Raw genomic sequence first — 20,766 nt, forward strand, 5'->3', positions numbered from 1 at the left:
TCACACAAGCGAGCTCAAATGTTCCCCTAACATTATGGCAACCTCCATAGGGGCCCTTCTAATTCCAACACACAGAACGCATAACATTGAGATTGCATATACAAGTACCTGCTGCCAACACAAAAAGGGAAGGTCATGTTTTCGTCATTAACACTCCCCTATTAAAGCAAATGTTTCCAGCTTATTGTAGACTCGGTCTCCGCAGGTGTTTTTGCATGATGTCAAATGTTTCAGATTGCAGTAGCTTGTAGCTGCCGTTTTTTGTAAAGTGGGTGGGGGGGTGGGGGGGGGCATGCACGCACGCACGCCCCTCAGCCTATCACTTTTCGTACTGCTGAGGAGCAGTAAGTACAATGCACTGCAGACAGACTGTTGTGTGCTCACGGGTGTGTCCCCACCCCCACGCACGCACACTCACATATAATGTACATACATACACTCAAAGGAAGCACTAGTTGACTCAGAATGAGAGGACGGCTTTGCTTGTTTTAAAGTGCAATATCTACATGTAATTAACATTGAGCGAACACCACCAATGGCGCCACCTACTGGAACTTCAGAGGCTCCAAATATTCCCTGATAACCAAACAGCTGTGGTTGCTTAAGACCCCTGCCATGCACAGACAGATCAGAGTGAGGGGGCAGCATTGCCCCCTAGTGGTCAAAGGGGGGTCAATGACAGAAGATGAGAAGAACAGACCGATTCCGATCATCTGTGATACAATACACATTTCTCCATGCTGCTGTGCGAAGATGTCCTAATATGGACACCATTCCAAAGATGACACCGTACCCCCCCCTCCATTCAGTGACGTATCGGTCGCATCTCCCCAAGATCCGGAGTGAGTCGTTTCTCTCTTTAGTGTTTTGCAGTTGGAGGGTGCGTGTGAGAGATATCAGTCTCGGATCGAGGGGAAAAAAACAACAGCTGAACTTTCAGCACAACGGGTTATAGAGTCGCCTCCATCAGCGAGCCGCCCTGCCTTCGAGGAGGGCCAAATCTCCTTACAGCAAAAAGCAAGAAAAGCATTTTCTCTGTGCGCAATTCCTTACTGTGAAACAGGCAACGTCCTTTATGATTGCAACAAGCGCTCCTCTACATATTTCAGAGTCCTTTTTAAACTCCCGTTTGAAAAACAAAAACCCACACGGTACAAAAAGAAAAGAAAAAAATAATACATGTTTACAAGTTTAACACTGTGCAGTGCTGCAAATATACATCATATGCGCTCTTCTTTCAGTCTCAGCTTTGAGTTGACCGCAGACTCATTTTACATAAAGATTCCTGACAAAATGTCCTTCTTAAGAGGTGATGGGGAGAAGTGAAGATGAGTGTCTGGTGCAGTGGGGTGGGACGTAGTGATGTGGAAACAGGAAACTATCACAGCCTGGACCATGCCAGAGGGGTCCAGGCCAGAACGAGTAGAAGTAGAAAAAAAGTTCCTCCTCCAAAGGGTGGGGGCACAAGCGGGATTTGGGGGAGAGGTAGAGATTGAGGGCGAGAGGGTGAGGTTGTGTTTTCTTCCTAGGGTCTTTGGGTAGATCTGTGGTGTGGGGAGGTTAAGAGAAGAGGTTTTGATGGGGGAGAGTGGGAGAAATGGTCGAGTGTCAATGTTGAGGTTTACGACTAACCCTAACCTGAGGTATGTGTGGGTTGTTGTGAGAGGGAGACTGTAGGTATTGTAGGATCCCCTTAATTCTAAAGCCTTTGATGGAATGCTAATGAAAGCACAGTAAGACTAGAGATAGTTGGAGGGGTTAAATGGAAAATAGAGTAGTCTGACACTGGGTCCTGTCTGTTGGATGAGAGAGAGGAGGACGTTTGAGGCATGGAGAGGCGTCCATCCACTCCTCAGAACAAAGCCTCATGGGAAAGCGAGTCCAAGCACAGGGAGAGACAGATTTAAAGACAATGAGCAGATCAAGAGGTCAACAGGTCTGTTATGACAATGAAAGATGGAGTCAGACAGACAGGAGATTCAGTTACAAGGGTTAGTAATGTAGTGGATGACGGCGAAGAAGGTTGATTGTGATTGGTTGCTCTCTGGGATTGAGGGGATGGAGCATCCTGGTTCAGAGGTCAGCGTGGGTGGGCAGGGTCTAGCTACTCCTCCATGCACATCGGCAGGTTGACGAAGGTGAACACGTTGTACTCGATCATGATGGAGAAACACAGGAAGACAGCGTAGAGGACCAGCGTGTAGATACCCAGCTTCAGATCCAGCTTCCAGTGGTTCACGTGGATCCCCCCCACCTGCAGAGGTAGAACACACACAGCACACCATACTTAGGGTGTGTTCCTATGCCCAGGCGTAGCTGACGCATGCCAGATCTTACAATGCCTTGATGCCTTACAATGTCTTATCTTACAATGGTTGATATTACGTATCAGCTAACCACATCATATTTTATAGCAAACTGGTGGCTCGACTGTTGATGACATGGCACGCAAACATTGGTTGATGCATGCAACGTCCGAGCAGGGGAACGCAACCATAGTCAGAGGTACATCAGACCTCTGTATGTACACCTGAATAGTGGCTGATGGTTCATCAAGAAATGACTGGCAACACTTTTGTTCATCTGTCTCTGCCACACACACACACACGCATGTGCAAGAAGGCAAGCCCGCATACACACGGTTTAGAATGGGACAGAAATATTTACATTTATAAAATGTTCTAAATTGTTAGACCTTATTTCAGCATATGATCATAAAACAAATGGGAAACTATTAGCTAATTAAATTAAGACACCTGTTAATGTAATTCATCGAATGATGATGATTTCCATTCGTGTCATTGAGCTTATTAGACACCTTTTTCAATAACACCAATTTAGCACTTCAAGCTGCAATATGTAACGTTTTGGGCGACCGACCAACGGTGTTACAGATCTGCCATTAACATTGAAAGGAGGTCTTAACAACCGGGAGATTTGTTCTATTTTTCTATGCGTCCTGTTCTTCAGTTTCATTTTTGTGTCTTTTGCTTTTGTTCACCAGCTTGAAAACAGCCGAAAATACAATATTTGTGGCTGTGGAAAAATTTCACAGCGGTTTAGACGGTACAATGATTATCTACATGATACTGGCTTGTTTTGTCACATACTGTAGAGTGCCGTGAAAAAGTATTTACCCCCTTTCTCATTTTCTCTACTTTTGCATATTTTTAATACCGAATGTTATCAGATCTTCAACCAAAACCTAATATATAGATAAAGGGAACCTGAGTGAACAAGTAACACAACAATGACATAATGATTTAATAAACAAAGTTATGCAGCACCGAAAGTCCCCGTGAAAAAGTCATTGCCCCATAACACTCACTAACTGGTTGTGCCACCTTTAGCTGCAATGACTGCAAACAAACACTTCCTGTAGTTGTTGATCAGTCTCTCACATCACTGTGGAGGAATTTTGTCCCATTCGTGCATGTAGAACTGCTTTAACTCAGCAACATTTGTGGGTTTTCAAGCGTGAACTGCTCATTTCAAGTCCTGCCACAGCATCCCTTACAAAAAAAAGATTGCCGTTTTGAAAATGCTGTAAAAAAGTGCAGTAATTGCAGAATAACTGCAGTTATATTGTAGTTGAACAGCAGTTATAAACTATAACTGCAGTTACAATGCAAAATTACTGCAGTAAAACAACTTTGGATGCAGTATTTGCAGCATACTGCAGTTATACTGCACTTTGACTGCACTCTATTTTCGTAATGGATCTCAATTGGGATTAGGTCTGGACTTTGACTAGACAATTCCAAAACTTGCTTTTTAGCCATTTTCATGTAGACTTGTGTGTTTCGGATCATTGTGTTCAGTCATCAGCTTCAGCTCAACGAAGGATGGCCTGACATTCTCCTGTATAATTCTCTGCTACAGAGCAGAATTCATGGTTCCTTCAATCAGGCAAGTCGTCCAGGTCCTGAGGCAGCAAAGCATCCCCAAACCATCACAGTCTACATGAAAATGAGTAAAAAGCAACACATTTTAAGTTTTGGAATGGCCCAGAGCTAATCCCAATTGAGATGTTGTGGCAGGACTTGAAATGAGCAGTTCATGCTTGAAAACCCACAAATGTTGCTGAGTTAAAGCAGTTCTACATGCAGGAATGGGACAAAATTCCTCCACAGTGATGTGAGAGACTGAGACTGACTACAGGAAGTGTTTGGTTGGAGTCATTGCAGCTAAAGGTGGCACAACCAGTTAGTGAGTGTTATGGGCAAATGACTTTTTCACACAGGGACATGGGGTGTTGCATAACTTTGTTAATTAAATATATCAAATATGTATCAATTTGTGTAGTTATTTGTAAACTCAGGTTCCCTTTATCTAATATTAGATTTTGGTTGAAGATCTGATAACATTCAGTGAGAAAATCAGAAAGGTGCAGATACTTCCAGCAACCAGGAAATTAGCGATTTCTGTATAGTGCCTCTTTAAATCGAACACACACACGGAAGAGTTTGAGACAAAACAGTAGCATTATCCATATCCACAAAACAGAACCATTCCAATACATATCTAAGGCCACACAGAGGGGCAAGAACACGGATTCAATTGTATATGCGTTCATCAATTGTCCGTTTTTGTCCGTCAACTCAAAGTTGCATATGTACATTAAAAATATATATATATTATTTATTTATTTAAACTAGGCAAGTCAGAACAAATTCCTATTTACAATGACGGCCTGAGTGTTTTTTTGTTGGACAATCTTCTCCGTCGTCTATCATCAGTCAACTGATGACTCCCTTTGAAAAAACATTGGTTCCATAGCCGAATACACTGACTGTTCAGTGGCAGAAACATAGATACTGTGGTCTCTATACAAAGTAAGACTCTGGTCAGTAGTATAATGTAATACATGTATAATATATGCCATTAAGCAGATGCTTTTATCCAAAGCAACTTAGCCACGCGTGCATAACAGTTTTACTTATGGGTAGTCCTGGGAGTCGAATCCACTATCCTGGCGTTACAAACATCATGCTCTAACAACTGAGCTACAGAGGACAGCATCTTCTCACCGTTAAAGCCACAGAACCCAGCAGCAGCACCACAGAGTAGAGAAGTCCTCGACTGTTGATAATGACCTAGAGGGGAAGTCATAGTTAACATTACATGGGGAATATTTAAAAATATAATTAACTTAATGTACAGTTGAAGTCGGACGTTTACATACACCTGAGCCAATTACATTTAAACTCAGTTTTTCACAATTCCTGACATTTAATCATAGTAAAAATTCCCTGTCTTGGGTTAGTTAGGATCACCACTTTATTTTAAGAATGTGAAATGTCAGAATAATAGTAGAGAGAATGATTTATTTCAGCTTTTATTTCTTTCATCACATTCCCAGTGGGTCAGAAGTTTACATACACTCATTTAGTAATTGGTAGCATTGCCTTTAAATTGTTTCATTAATTGTTTAACTCAAACATTTCGAGGTCAGGGCTTTGTGATGGCCATTCCAATACCTTGCCTTTGTTGTCCTTAAGCCATTTTACCATAACTTTGGAACTATGCTTGGGGTCATTGTCCAGTTGGAAGACCCATTTGCGACCAAGCTTTAACTTCCTGACTGATGTCTTGAGATTTTGCTTCAATATATCCACATAATTTTCCTACCTCATGATGCCATCTATTTTGGGAAGTGCACCAGTCCCTCCTGCAGCAAAGCACCCCCACAACATGATGCTGCCACTCCCGTGCTTCATGGTGGGATGGTGTTCTTCGGCTTGCAAGCGACCCCTTTCTCCTCCAAACATAATGATGGTCATTATGGCCAAACAGTTGTATTTTTGTTTCATCAGACCAGAGGACATTTCTCCAAAAAGTACGATCTTTGTCCCCATGTGCAGTTGCAAACCGTAGTCTGGCTTTTTTATGGAGGTTTTGGAGCAGTGGCTTCTTCCTTGCTGAGCGGTCTTTCAGGTTATGTCGGTAGTACTCATTTTACTATGGATATAGGTACTTGTTTCCTACAGCATCTTCACAGGGTCCTTTGCTGTTGTTCTGGGATTGATTAGCACTTTTCGTACCAAAGTACATTAATCTCTAGGAGACAGAACGCGTCTCCTTCCTGAGCGGTATGACGGCTGCGTGGTCCCATGGTGTTTATACTTGCGTACTATTGTTTGACAGATGAGCGTGGTACCTTCAGGCGTTTGGAAATTGCTCACAAGGATGAACCAGACTTGTGAAGGTCTACAATATTTTTCCTGAGGTCTTGGCTGATTTCTATTGATTTTCCCAAAATGTCAAGCAAAGAGGCACTGAGTTTGAAGGGAGGCCTTGAAATACATCCACAGGTACGCCTCCAATTGACTCAAATGATGTCAATTAGCCCAACAGAAGCTTCTAAAGCCATTACATAATTTTCTGGAATTTTCCAAGCTGTTTAAAGGCACAGTCAACTTAGTGTATGTCAACTTCTGACCCACTGGAATTGTGATACAGTGAATTATAAGTGAAACAATTGTTGGAAAAATTACTTGTGTCATGCACAAAGTAGATGTCCTAACCGACTTGCCAAAACTATAGTTTGTTAACAAGAAATTTGTGGAGTGAAAAACTAGTTTTAATGACTCCAACCTAAGTGTATATAAACTTCTGAATTCAACTGTATAGATTAAAGCAATATTCAAAATGATAAAAGTTGGAACAACTATCTAAATACATGGCTGTGGTCATAGTTAACTCACGGGGTGCGTCTCAATAGTCTTAAGTGGCTTCCTCTCTGGCCAGGAGTATGCTTTATACTATTGAGATGCACCCCTAGTTGAAGTGTGGGAGAGGAGGAGAGAGCTGGAGAAACAGTAGGGTCAAGGACTCAATCACGCAGTACTGAAACACTTGTTGTAGTAGTCCTTAAAAAATGTGTTATTCCCTCTCCAAAACATGGCTGATGAACACTTCCAACTCAAGTGCTCAGAGTCAACATCACTTGACCTCATTTCAGTGTATACGCTTCCTGGAAGATGACTACTAAACTACACGTATTTACCGTGCACATTGAGTTACAAAGTTGTACGTCAAGCAAAGCAGTAATCTGTCAATGCTCCCTACAAGGAAAGCTGTTCCCTATGCTCCAGGGTGAAGGTACAAATCTAGGATCAGCTTCCCATCCCCCTATTCTAACCTTAAACATTTGAGGGGGAAATGCTATACTGATCCAAGATCAGCGACAAGGGGCAACTGAACCCTACTCCGTTCCCTATAGCTGCTCTTACCTCAGAGCCATAGTTGACCGCCATGGTCTGTAGCGCCCAGGGCAACCCCAGCCCAACCAGGATATCAAACACATTACTGCCGATGGTGTTGGACACTGCCATGTCACCCATTCCTAAACAGAAATAGTTGTCATTCAAATACAAGCATTGTACTTAAAAGCAAAGCCCAGAATTAACTTTGAAAAGCCTTAAGACAAGATTATTGCCAAAGATGGTACAGTTCAAAGATACCTTTTGTTTTTTCAATGAGTAGATGCCCTTGATTTCCATCCTCACAAACCGTTAAAGGGAAATGACAGAAAGTAGAGTCGTACCTTGCCGAGCAACGATGAGACTGGCGATGCAGTCTGGTACACTGGTGCCCGCTGCCAGGAAAGTTATGCCCATAATGACGTCTGGGATGCCAAGGGTGTAGCCGATGATGGTGACCTGTGACCACACCCACATTACAACTGATCAGTGACTAAAACAGCCAGACACAACTCCCACACACACCCCTCCTCCACACACACACCACACCACACCACACACAGTCTTGTTAAGCTAACCTTGTGGGGACATTCAAAATCCTATTTTCCATAAACCTAACCTGTACTCTCACCCTAACCTTAATCCTAACCTTAACCCAAAAGCCTTAACCCTAACCCTAGCTCCTAATCCTAACCCTTAACGTAATTCTAACCTTAACACTAAACCCCCTATAAATAGCATTTGACCTCATGGGGACTAACAAAATGTCCCCAGTTGGTCAAATTTTTGTTTGTTTACTATTCTAGCGGGGACTTCTGGTTAAGAATAATTAAACACGTCCACTACTGTACCCTGACACTCACCATCCAGACCATGAAGTAAGAGAAGACGGCGATCCAGACAGTGGAGAGGATGAAGGAGAGCATAAAGAACTTCTCCCATCGAGGCTTGGCACAGTTGGGGATGGTGAAGAACAGGAGGAGCAGCAGGGGCCACGCGATCAGCCACTTACACTTGCTGCTGATGCCCGCTGTAGGATTGAAGGGGCAGGTAAAATCAACCACATGTATTTATAAGGCCCTATTAATATCAAGTCAAAGTGCTTTACTGTAACAAAGCCCAGAATTTCAAAGAGCAAGCAGAAGCACAGTGGCAAGGAACAACTCCCTAGGAGAACGTACAACTCATTCTAGAACAGCGTTCTGGTCCTGGAAAAACTAGGTCAAATCTAATTTTACTGGTCACGCACACATATTTTGCAGATGTTATTGCGGGTATAGCAAAATGCTTGTGTTCCTAGCTCCAACAGTGCAGTAATACCTAACAATACACGCAAATCCCAAAAAATGAAAAGGAATTAAGAAATATTAGAATGAGCAATGTCAGAGTCCAGAATATAAATATACATATGCATTTGATGTTGTGTAAAGGCATTATGGACAGTATACGAATAGAAAAGGTGTACAGCAGTAGTTATATAGGATGAGCAATGACTAGAATACAGTACATACAGTGCATTCGGAAAGTATTCAGACCGCTTGACTTTCTCCACATTTTGTTACAATACGCAGGGGTGGGCAATTCCAGTCCTCGAGGGCCTGATGTCACAGTTTTGCCCCAGCCAACACACCTGACTCCAATAATCACCTAATCATGATCTTCAGTTTAGAATACAATTTGATTAATCAGCTGTGTTTGCTAGGGATGGAGAACAAGTGTGACACCAATCAGCCTCTCAAGGACTGTAGTTGCCCACCCATGCTTTACAGCCTTATTATGAAATTTACTAAATTATTTTTTCCCTCATCAATATACCCCACAATGACAAAGTGAAAACAGTATATTTTTTACTGAAATACTTTATTTACATAAGTATTCAGACCCTGATACTCGAAATTGAGCTCAGGTGCATCCTGTTTCCATTGATCATCCTTGAGATGTTTCTACAACATGATTGGAGTGCACCTGTGGTAAATTCAAGTGATTGGACATGATTTGGAAAGGCACACACCTCTTTATATAAGGTCCCATAGTTGGCGGTGTGTGTTATAGCAAATGAGGTCAAAGGAATTGTCCCTAGAGCTCAGAGACAGGATTATGTCGAGGCACAGATCTGGGGAAGGGTACCAAAACATTTCTGCAGCATTGAAGGTCCCCAAGAACAAAGTAGCCTCCATCATTCCTAAATTAAATAAGTTTGGAACCACCATGACTATTCCTAGAGCTGGCCGCCCAGCCAAATTGAGCAATCGGGGGAGAAGGGCCTTGGTCAGAGAGGTGACCAATAACCCGATGGTCACTCTCACAGAACTCCAGAGTTCCTCTGTGGAGATGGGAGAACCTTCCAGATCAGTCAGGCCTTTATGGTAGAGTGGCCAGACAGAAGCCACTCCTCAGTAAAAGGCACACGACAGCCCGCTTGGAGTTTGCCAAAAGGCATCTGAAGGACTCGTGAGAAACAAGATTCTCTGGTCTGATGAAACCAAGATGGAACTCTTTGGCCTGAATGACAAGCTTCACATCTAGAGGAAACCTGGCAACATCCCTACGGTGAAGCATGGTGGTGGCAGCATTATCATGATGTGGGGATGTTTCTCAGCGACAGGGAGACTAGTCAGGATCGAGGGAAAGATGAACGGAGCAAAGTACAGAGAGATCCTTGAAGAAAACCTGCTCCAGAGCACTCAGGACCTCAGACTTGGGCGAAGGTTGTTATTAAAAATCTTGAGTCAAATATTTGCACAGATGCCGGAACCTGTAGATTCAGTTAGACTTTATTACAAAGTAACAGAGCCGAGCAATGAAATGAAATGGGTACATGAAATGGGTACAATCTGTTATCACAGAGCACTGCCTTTATAGTATTCTGTCTTTGCATAACGTATAGTGTCCCCTCCCTCTATATGAAAATAACTCCCCGTGACCTTTCGTCACCATTGTCTTTCAGTCCCAGTTCTTGCTTGTTAACGCCCACATCTGACAGCTGTATAGGTTATAATGGTAGCGGGGCCCTGGTCCTATATGTTCTATTCCTTATGTAGCCATTCTGTCTCAGCACTTTACAGTGGACAGTCTAGATGCTGCTAATAATGGAAATGTTATCATAGTCATGAGTTTAGCTCCCACAAGGTTCCCCTTCCAACAGGACAACAACCCTAAGCACACAGCCAAGACATTGTAGGAGTGGCTTCAAGACAAGTCTCTGAAGGTCCTTGAGTGGCCCAGACAGAGCCCGGACTTGAACCCGATCGAACATCTCTGGAGAGACCCCATCCAACCTGACAGAGCTTGAGAGGATCTGCAGAGAAGAATGGGAGAAACTCCCCAAATACAGGTGTGCCAAGCTTGTAGCGTCATACCTAAGAAGACTCGAGGCTGTAATCGCTGCCAAAGGTGCTTCAACAAAGTACTGAGTAAAGGGTCTGAATACTTATGTAAATGTGATATTTCAGTGTTTTTATATATATATACACATAATACAAAAAACTGTTTTTGCTTGTCATTATGGGGTATTGTGTGTAGATTGATAAGGGAAACAAACAATTTGATACATTTATAATAAAGCTGTAACCTAACAAAATGTGTGAAAAGTCAAGGGGCTTGAATACTTTCCGAATGCACTGTACATATGAAGTGGGTAAAACAGTATTTAAGTGACCAGTGTTCAATGACTGAACATAGGGCAGCAGTCTCGAAGGTGTAGGGTTAAGGTGCAGGTATCTGGTCTAGCCCAGCACTAACACAACCCATTTAACTCATCAGCTACTTCAAATCATAAAGCACTTGGAGGTTTCATACACACATTGGAGCAGTGTCTGTCATGTACATAACTCTGTCAAAGATCATTAGAATTAGTCATGATAGTCACTGGCTAATTTGGGTAAGGGCACCGCGTCTACTGAAGTGCAAGCACATGTTTAAATCTTATGAGCCATATCCACAATAATGTCCAGCTCTGTCTGTATACACACACACACACACACACACACACACACACACACACACACACACACACACACACACACACACACACACACACACACACACACACACACACACACACACACACACACACACACACCAGGGATATGAAAGGGGGAGATTGTCTCATTTTCGGCCTCCTCCTCTGCAGGCTTGTCCTCGGGCACGTTGCCGTTCTCAACATCCACCTTCCCCTCCAGCACCTGGGTCTCCACTCCGTTGGCACCCTGGACCAGCTTCTGACGCTGTCACAGGAAGAGGCAAAACAGGGAGTTGTTCATTTAGGCACACGTCGGAAAATGTTGTTCAATGAAAAATGAAAGGGAGTGTTTGGTATTGGACCAAGTCCAGATATTACCCCCTGATTCAGTGTTTTTTTCCAGTTTTTTTCTCGTTTGATGCCTAATGAACACGACCCAGGTAGTCAACAGTACAGCAGTGACAGCACTATCAAATCTATACAAATGAGATCATTGCCTTCTCTAACATTGAAACAAACCATCTTCCTGCAGTTGCATCACTCTCTATCCATACCTCAGTGATGATGAGGCGACTGGCCATGCGCAGCCGGGTCTTGGGTCCAAAATGGCTGGTGATCATGATGCGGAGGCCGGCCTCAGGGAAGCGCATCTTGGGAGGGTTGGCATGCATCATCTCATCGACCATGACCACAGACCCACGACTGTAAGCCTTACTGGGCTTGACTGGAGGCGGACAGACATGTTAGACATTCAAAACTGACACACACACACACACACACACATACCAGGGTTTCTGTTAGGAAAGTGTGGCGCTGGACATTTGAGAAATGTACCGGACCCATATGCATTGGGTGCATAACAGGATTAGGGCGTTCACCGCGGTGCTCAGAATGACAGAAATCGCATTTAGATTATGGTAATTCATATGAACAGAACATGCAAACCGAGGATGCAACGATGTCCTTCTTACTGAATTCTGATGTGCACTTTGAAGAATAACTGTCCACATTTGGTTTCCTCAGCCAACAAGAGGAGTAAAATCACTACCCTATGTCAATATACTATCCCCCATAGTAGGAAAGTTGACCTATTCTATTTGTCAGCTTGTCGAGAAAGAAATAGCCCATTCCAAACAGACTCTGGGACAGTTGTGGGACGATAGGTACCAAATTCATACAACCAGGAGCCAAAGCTCCAGAATTAACTTTGAAGTTCAAAAGCAATGAGTCTGATGCAACAGATCAGAACGTTTAGCTTAAATATGTTGACCACCTATTATTTCTTCACGTTATCAGGGCGGCAATGCTCACAAGGCCGTAGGCTACGTGTGAATGTTTGTTCCATCATGCAATTAACGGGAAAACCCCGTTGTCAAAGTGCACCGCACAAAGCCAGCGCTTTCATGTGACAGAGATGAAAACACCGTTAGAAATGTAGAAAGAGGGGAGATCTGAGGAAACAACTAGGACGGGTTGTTAAAAAGACTAGGATTGTGCCTTTGGCTACTGGACAATGAAAGCCTATAGAAAATAATTGCCTCCACGGACATGGTCTGATTTCGTCTAGGCTGTTTTGAAGGTAAGACATGCCTCATAATATGTCGTAAAACGGTCGGGTTTCAAACAATTAGGTATATGTTTTCAAAATGCACATGCTGCCTCCAGCTCATTGCTAAGTGGTGTTGAAGCCTGCCTGCGGTTGGCTATTCATTTTCTGTTTGAGATACTGTAGCAGCAGCTCTCACATTGTCTGACAGATTTTCAGCTCAAAGGTTCTGTGTCTGTATGCTGTTCGGGTGTGATTAATAAGATGCATAACGAAAGTACTGGACACGGACTAATTTATTTCCACAGAATTATGCAAATATACCTATAGACCGATAAGCATGACCAGTCATGTATTTACATCGACTGGTATTTCCATCAATGAAGAGGCTATAAAGCATTATTTCACAATGTGATTTTATCTTCTTCTCCCGGATAATTGGCCAGCAGCAATTATCTTCATCAGCTTTTCAATTAATTCATTTTTATTAGCCAAATGCCGGCTATTACCAGCTAACAGAAACCCTGACTCACACACAAACATGCTAGCAAAAAAACATCAAACACCAAAAATCCATTTCAGGTGTAAAAACACCTTGCCGTGAGAAGTTTCCTCTTGTGTTTGACACCTATTTCTGGTAAAATGGCCCGAATTCAGAGTCTGATAAGTGTTCTATAATCAACTCTTACGTTTATAAATGATATATAAATTGACATGCATACTAAGAAAACAAAGCTGACAAACATTCCCTATATTTTGATATTCATTTACCACAAGACAGTGGGTTGATACCTCAAGAGGTAAGCAGAGAAACACTGCAATCTCGCGTGCAGAAACACAACACACATTAAGCAACAGTGGGTTTGGTAAGACTAAACAGACAGGCGCTTTGACATTAGTGGAAAGAAAGTGGAAGATATGGCCGCATCTATACAAGTTACTGATCTGACCTTTGAACTGTTTGTTTGTCTATGTCTGACTGTTATTTTCATGTGTTTAGTTGCTGACATTAATACCAAAGATAAGGCGGCCAGGAAGAGAGAGAGAGGAAGATATCAGAGGCGGCTGGCGGGAGGGGCCATAGGAGGACAGGCTCACTGCAATGGCTGGAATGGAATAAATGGAACCGAGTCAAACGTGGTTTCCATATGTCCGATACGTTCCACATTTCCATTCCAGCCATTACAATGAGCCCATCCTCCTGTAGCTAGAGAGCCAAGTGCTGTGGTTGAGCTGAAGGTTACCTATTACCCATTGTCAATCGGCACAGTACAATGGAGATTGTAGAACTGCAACACCTCCACCACACTGACCTAGGAAGTCCTACCCAACTCCCATGGACCCACAAGTTCATATTCCTGCCCAATTTATTGACTTAGCTCCAGACATATAGTGTCCAAAAACCTGTTTAAGCACGGGCAACCGCATGGAGGACTTATACCATGTTGAAGTAGTCAACTCAAAGATGGTGGTTAATGAGGATGTTGCATAAAGACCGCCATTGAATAAATGGCCGCGGTTTCTGTCTGTATAAGTGGGCGTTCCCTCTTTAGCTTGAGAATACTTTTCCGCGTGAGAAAGCATGCTCAAAGACCGTCAAAGAGGGTCTACATTTCATAACTGCAGGTGGCAGTAAATTGCCAACCTTGGCTTTATACCTGTTCAAACAACATACTCCAGGTGGCAGTATTCACCCTTTCAGTTTGTTTGTTGGAAGGAGTAGCAGAAGAAATTTGACTACTTCAAAATGGAGATTGATTCAATGGTGCTGCCCGTGCTCTCAGATGCCATAATGGGACAAATGCAAAGATAAGTCAGTTAATGACATTTGAACTAGAATGCCCGCCATTCCCTCAACCCTATTTGATCAGAAACGACCAATAGTTAATTTTAGTCTTCTTCAACTTTTGGGGTTAAAAGAAGACAAGTGAAGAGACAGAGAATAAGCCCATGTCTCGAGATAAGCCTTGGTGTGTACTACAGCCTGCCTGGTTAGCCTTACCTACTGCCGTGCTATATACGTATAGGCAATGACGGGGTCGGCATCCCACACACTGTCATCATAACTAGCATTACCATCCTGCATCTCGCTGCTGGCCGCTGCGTTACCATTGGCCTGATTCTTGTCCTTGTCGTCTTTGCTCGCGAATAACTTCTGCAAGCTCTGGTTAAACCTGGGAGAAGAGCGGAGAGGGGGACACCGGTTAATGTTTTTCATCAACACCCAATAAACAATAACTGAACACTATGCAGTGGTCTGTAAACTCTAAGGAACAGTTTCCTGAACACCGATTAATAAACATACTTCATCTCAATTCAAATATCTTTGTATTCAACCACGAGGTTAAATCTGGGTCCGGGAAACTGTCCCCGTGTATACAGTGAACTGCAGCAAAACGTTCGCAATTGTTCACGTGTACGATAACTGTGGCAGACTCAGTCCTGCAACTTCTGGTAAATGTGAAACCACGCTGTGTATTTTACATCATACTGTATGTATGCGCACATAGGTTATACAGCGAACCGTATGGGCAAGGTAGGATGGTATCTGAAATGGTCAGCGCGTAGTAGGCTATTCTCTGAGTGGCATCATAACGGGTCATAGAAGGGCGATCGGAGCACAAGGGGAGTGACCTGGACGAACCAGGGCAGACACACAGCCAGACAGATACAGACAGGTGAAAATCTTGAACCCCACAGAAACTCAGGGGGCACTCAAATTCAATATCATTGCATGGAGTCTATGTATATTTCTTGGAAATATAGAAGATACCTTAATGATGTCAATCGGTCTCCCCCACCACATCAATGTCATTGGGCGTGACGCCTTGAGTTTTGTAAAGTCCCTGACTCAGTAGTGCATCACTTACTTCATGATGAGGATGTATCCGCAGTACATGACCACCAACACCAGGCTCTCCCACCTGAGACGGACACAACGGAGAGACAACCACTGAAATCACATCGTATCTCAGTTACCCAATGAAGCCCAATTAAATCCTATCACATCACCCAATAAGGAGCCCCACAGTTCAGATAAGCAACTAATGCAAATTCCATCACATCAAGGTATTATTTAAGGACCAATCGAAAAGAGGTGGGGCTGGCTTACCACACTACCTTCCCATCGTAGATGAACTGGGGGGAAAAAAAAGAGCACAGGCAGAAATGAATATAATGGCAGTTAGGAATTATTCAACATGTACTTCTGTCCTTGAGCTGTTCTAGTCTACTAATGTTCTGTATTATGTCATGTTTTATGTTTTGTGTGGACTCCAGGAAGAGTAGCTGCTGCTTTCAGAAAAACTAACGGAGATCCTAATAAAATACTTAAATAAATCTATTGTTTATGGTCGCATACAGTACATGTAATGTGCATTTTACTTTCAGACTTACCGCAATAAGAGCGAGGATCGACAAGACGTAGTAGAATGAATCTCGGAAAACAGACCACCAACCCAACACTACAACCTAGAAAGAGAGAGAGAAACAGTCAGTCAGGAAAGAGATCACATCCCTGCAGATACACTACATGACCAAAAGTATGTGGACAAAAGTTGATCCCCCTTAGCTGCAATAACAGCCTCCACTCTTCTGGGAAGGCTTACCACTAGATGTTGGAACATTGCTGCGGGGACTTAAGCCACAAGAGCATTCGTGAGGTCGGGCACTGATGTTGGCTGATCAGGCCTGGCTCGCAGACGACGTTCCAATTCATCCCAAAGGTGTGTTTGATGGGGTTGAGGTCAGGGCTCTGTGCAAGCTCAGTCAAGTTCTTCAACACCAATCTCGATAAACCTTCTGTATGGACCTTGCTTTGTGCACGGGGGCATTGTCATGCTGAAACAGGAAAGAGCCTTCCCCAAACTGTTGCCACAAAGTTGGAAGCACAGAATCGTCTAGAATGTCATTGTATGCTGTAGTGTTAAGATTTCCCTTCAATGGAACTAAGGGGCCTAGCTTGAACAATGAAAAACAGCCCCAGACCATTATTCCTCCTCTACCAAACTTTACAGTTGGCACTATGCATTCAGGCAGGTAGTGTTCTCCTGGCATCTTCCAAACCAAGATTTGTCCGTCAGACTGCCAGATGGTGAAGCGTGATTCAGCACTCCAGAGAACGCATTTCGACTGCTCCAGAGTCCAATAGCGGCGAGCTTTACACCACTCCAGCCGACGCTTGGCATTGCGCATGGTGATCTTAGGCTTGTATGCAGCTGCTCGGCCATAGAAACCCATTTCATGAAGCTCCTGACAAACAGTTATTGTGCTGACGTTGCTTCCAGTGGCAGTTTGGAACACGGTAGTGAGTGTTGCAACCAAGAACAGACGCACTACGCGATTCAACACTCGGCGGTCCCGTTCTGTGAGCTTGTGTGGCCTACCACTTCACTGCTGAGCCGTTATTGCTCCTAGACGTTTCAACTTCACAAATACAGCACTTAGTTACCCAGGGCAGCTCTAGCAGGGCTGAAATTTGACAAACTGACTTGTTGGAATGTTGGCATCCTATGACGGTGCCACGTTGAAAGTTACTGAACTCTTCAGTAAGGCCAGTTTACTGCCATTGTTTGTCTATGAAGATTGCATGTCTGTGTGCTTTTATACAACTGTCAGCAATGGTGTGGCGGAAATAGCCAAATCCACTAATTTGAAGGTGTGTCCACATACTTTTGTATATATAGTGTATAAAACGTATCAGATTAGAAATGCTGATCTAGGATCAGGTCCCCCCTTTCCATGGAATCTTATTCATTATGATCTAAAAGTCTAAAATGATCCTAGAGCAGCACTCCTAGTCTTCGTGAATACAGGACCAGAAATATGTTTTCCAGAGACTAACGACAGCTGGGAGCAATTGCTAACTATCAGACATGTAGACATGGTTCCCCATAGGAGAACTCAATCTTTCAATTTACTTCTCAGCCCATAAGTGATCTAAATGCATATGCTGCACTAAACGAGACCCACATGCACGCACACACACACACACACAGACACACACCCACAGAAACAGCCACGTGTATGTGCATGTGCATGTGCACAGAAACACACACACCTGTCCGGCGAATATTCCGCATACGCCGATGATGCACAGGATATTGAAGACCGCTGAGCCGACGATTGTCCCCACCCCCACGTCACCGTGGGTGATGAAGACACCTGTACAGGGGGAGTTAGCCAACCACAATGAGCCTCGACAACAACTATCTGGGAGAGTGTGTGTGTGTGTGTGTGTGTGTGTCAATTCAGGAAGTAAACTTAAATACCAATTCAAAATAACTAAAAAACTGCTGCTATTTTCAATGACTTCTCAATAAACTGAAGAGTAGCTATTTATTTCATATGTTTTTGCATTTTGGAATTTGGAATATCTTCCTGAATTGACTGCCTTTAATTTTAAATTGACCCCATCCCTGGTGTGTAGGTTTGTCTGACTTTTTGTTGAATTTTAACATTGGTGTGTTGGTTAATCTCTAGTGGACAGAAATAGGGTGCCTATGGGTACCATTGTGTGCACACTGCCTGCCCTCCAGGACACCTACAACACCAGGTGTCGCAGGAAGTCCAAGAAGATCATGAGGGACCTAAGCCACCCAAGCCAAGGCCTGTTCTCCCGCTTCCATCACTCAAACGTGGGCAGTACAGGAGCATCATGGCTAAAACTATCAGACTGGCCAATAGCTTCTACCCTCAGACCATCAGGCTGCTGAATAGCCACCATAGTCAGCTACCTGCTCCGACTGCTGCCCCCCCCCCCCGGACTTCCTACACCTGCACTGTTGGAGCTCGGAGCTTAAGAATTTCACTGTATACTGCAACTACATCTGTGCATGTGACTAAATAAAAACATCTAGGATTGAATGCTATCGTAGCGTCGGTCAGCAGACTGTGGGATGTGAAGACTAAAGACAAATGTTTTTGTCACTGGTCATTTGGACAAATCACACATTCGCAGGTGTTCACGTCTTTCAAATGTCGGGCGTGGATGGGACATGCTTTGGCTGAATATCCATTTAGGGAGGTGGAGACGTCGTTAGTCTGGTTAGTGTCTTTTATCATACATCTCCCCCAGAACCTAATCAAGCATCTGATGTAATTACACTCCCACACAAAACAAAACCGACACACACTACATACGCGCACAGGCACATCAGCAACACAAACACAAATACATACAATTCTTACACTCATTGTTTGCTGCTGCTACTCTGTTCTTTATTTCACTCTTATAATGATCTATCCTGATGCCTAGTCACTTTACCCTGCCGTCATGTACAAATCTACCTCAAATACCTCGTACCGCTGCACATTTGTACTGGTCCTCCCTGTAATATATAGTTCTATTCTTGTGTATTTTATTGTATTCCTTGTGTTACTATTTCATTTGTGAAACTCTGCATCTTTGGCAAGGACTGGTAAGCAAACATTTCACGGTAAAGTCTACACTCGTATTCGGAGCATGTGACAAATACAAATCAGAATCGACAGGATTTTAATTCTGGGTTTCCAAGTTTTCTGTGTTGTGTAAAGGAGCGTGTGAGTGTGCCGGTGTGTATTGGTGTGTGGGTGTGTGTGTGTGTGTCATATCTTACCAATGACGGAGGCAAACAGCTCGGGAGCAGAACTCCCAGCTGCCATAAAAGTGGCTCCGGCAACATCCTCACTTAAGTCTAGTTTCTAACAGACCGAAAGAGAGAACGAGAGAGGAGACAGGACTGGTTAGTTAGGCTGAGCTTCCCAAAGGCTTTGTAGGTTAAATGTGGCCCTTTAGTCATCATCTTGACAACCAAGACCACTCATAGAATAACAAAGTTCTTTGTTAGAAAGATTTGATTCAGTTCACGCAGAAAATATTGATTATCAAAAGCATTGCTCGAGAGAAGCAAAGTGCCGTCCTAGCTACTAAGTTGGCTGAAAACTCACCCGTGGTAAGGACATAATGCTAGAGCCACGGTGGGCCCATGCTAATATCTCAGACCAGTTTCACCAGATTAGATTGTGTGTCCTGACAAGAGTCTCTCACCTCACAGATCTTCTCCAGCGACGGTACAAAGTAGTCGTCACAGATTATAGCGAGGGCCAGGAACATATAGAGGGCCTGTCGAGACGGGAGAGAAGAGTCAGTGTGTATGCGTGTCTGAAACGTTAACTTGGCTGAACAAATAGGAAAGTTGGAAGATCTCAATGAAGGAATGAAGGAGAGGTGAAGGATGAATGTAAAGAGCACTAGACCAAAGAAGGTGAGATACAGAAGAGCACTAGACCAAAGAAGGTGAGATACAGAAGAGCACTAGACCAAAGAAGGTGAGATACAGAAGAGCACTAGACCAAAGAAGGTGAGATACAGAAGAGCACTAGACCAAAGAAGGTGAGATACAGAAGAGCACTAGATCAAAGAAGATGAGATACAGAAGAGCACTAGACCAAAGAAGGTGAGATACAGAAGAGCACTAGACCAAAGAAGGTGAGATACAGAAGAGCACTAGACCAAAGAAGGTGAGATACAGAAGAGCACTAGACCAAAGAAGATGATACAGCCATGATTAGATACAACAAGTAAGAAATGTGGTGAAAATGCTACCTATCATATCTGGCGGAAAGATGGAACAGCTACTACTGGATTAGGTAGAATAATACCCTTCCAATCCTCTCAGATCTAAACAACTGACTAGTTGGGTAGGGGCTAGTTTAAAAATATATATTTCACCTTTATTTAACCAGGTAGGCTAGTGGAGAACAAGTTCTCATTTACAACTACGACCTGGCCAAGATAAAGCAAAGCAGTGTGACACAAACAACAACACAGAGTTACACATGGAATAAACAAACATACAGTCAATAATACAATAGAACAAGTCTATATACAGTGTGTAAGGGAGGTAAGGCAATAAATAGGCCATAGTGGTATTATAATTACAATATAGCAATTAAACACTGGAGTGATATATGTACAGAAGATGAGTGTGCAAGTTGAGATATTGGGGTGCAAAGGAGGAAGATAAATCAAATAACACACAGTATGGGGAACACCGGGTTGATTTGGGATCGAT

General features: G+C 43.4%; 1 protein-coding gene across 1 annotated transcript in view; it reads right to left on the reverse strand.

The window, feature by feature from the left end:
- Nucleotides 1-1,052: 1,052 nt before the first annotated feature.
- LOC110529773 (sodium/potassium/calcium exchanger 4) overlaps nucleotides 1,053-20,766 on the reverse strand; it is a 75,916-nt gene continuing 56,202 nt past the window's right edge. The window contains exons 4-17 of the mRNA XM_021612293.3: nucleotides 19,740-19,814; nucleotides 19,309-19,393; nucleotides 17,772-17,875; nucleotides 16,109-16,183; nucleotides 15,825-15,850; nucleotides 15,583-15,636; nucleotides 14,789-14,886; nucleotides 11,721-11,890; nucleotides 11,287-11,431; nucleotides 8,069-8,235; nucleotides 7,550-7,664; nucleotides 7,236-7,348; nucleotides 5,031-5,096; nucleotides 1,053-2,254 (exon numbers count right to left, since the gene is read on the reverse strand). Of these exons, the coding sequence (XP_021467968.1) occupies nucleotides 2,105-2,254; nucleotides 5,031-5,096; nucleotides 7,236-7,348; nucleotides 7,550-7,664; nucleotides 8,069-8,235; nucleotides 11,287-11,431; nucleotides 11,721-11,890; nucleotides 14,789-14,886; nucleotides 15,583-15,636; nucleotides 15,825-15,850; nucleotides 16,109-16,183; nucleotides 17,772-17,875; nucleotides 19,309-19,393; nucleotides 19,740-19,814 (1,443 nt within the window). The 3' untranslated portion in view covers nucleotides 1,053-2,104. The remainder of the gene's footprint in view (nucleotides 2,255-5,030; nucleotides 5,097-7,235; nucleotides 7,349-7,549; nucleotides 7,665-8,068; nucleotides 8,236-11,286; nucleotides 11,432-11,720; nucleotides 11,891-14,788; nucleotides 14,887-15,582; nucleotides 15,637-15,824; nucleotides 15,851-16,108; nucleotides 16,184-17,771; nucleotides 17,876-19,308; nucleotides 19,394-19,739; nucleotides 19,815-20,766) is intronic.

The sequence above is a fragment of the Oncorhynchus mykiss genome, chromosome 8 (genome assembly GCF_057628025.1).
Source record: "Oncorhynchus mykiss isolate SJ-2025 chromosome 8, ASM5762802v1, whole genome shotgun sequence".
NCBI lineage: Eukaryota > Metazoa > Chordata > Actinopteri > Salmoniformes > Salmonidae > Oncorhynchus > Oncorhynchus mykiss.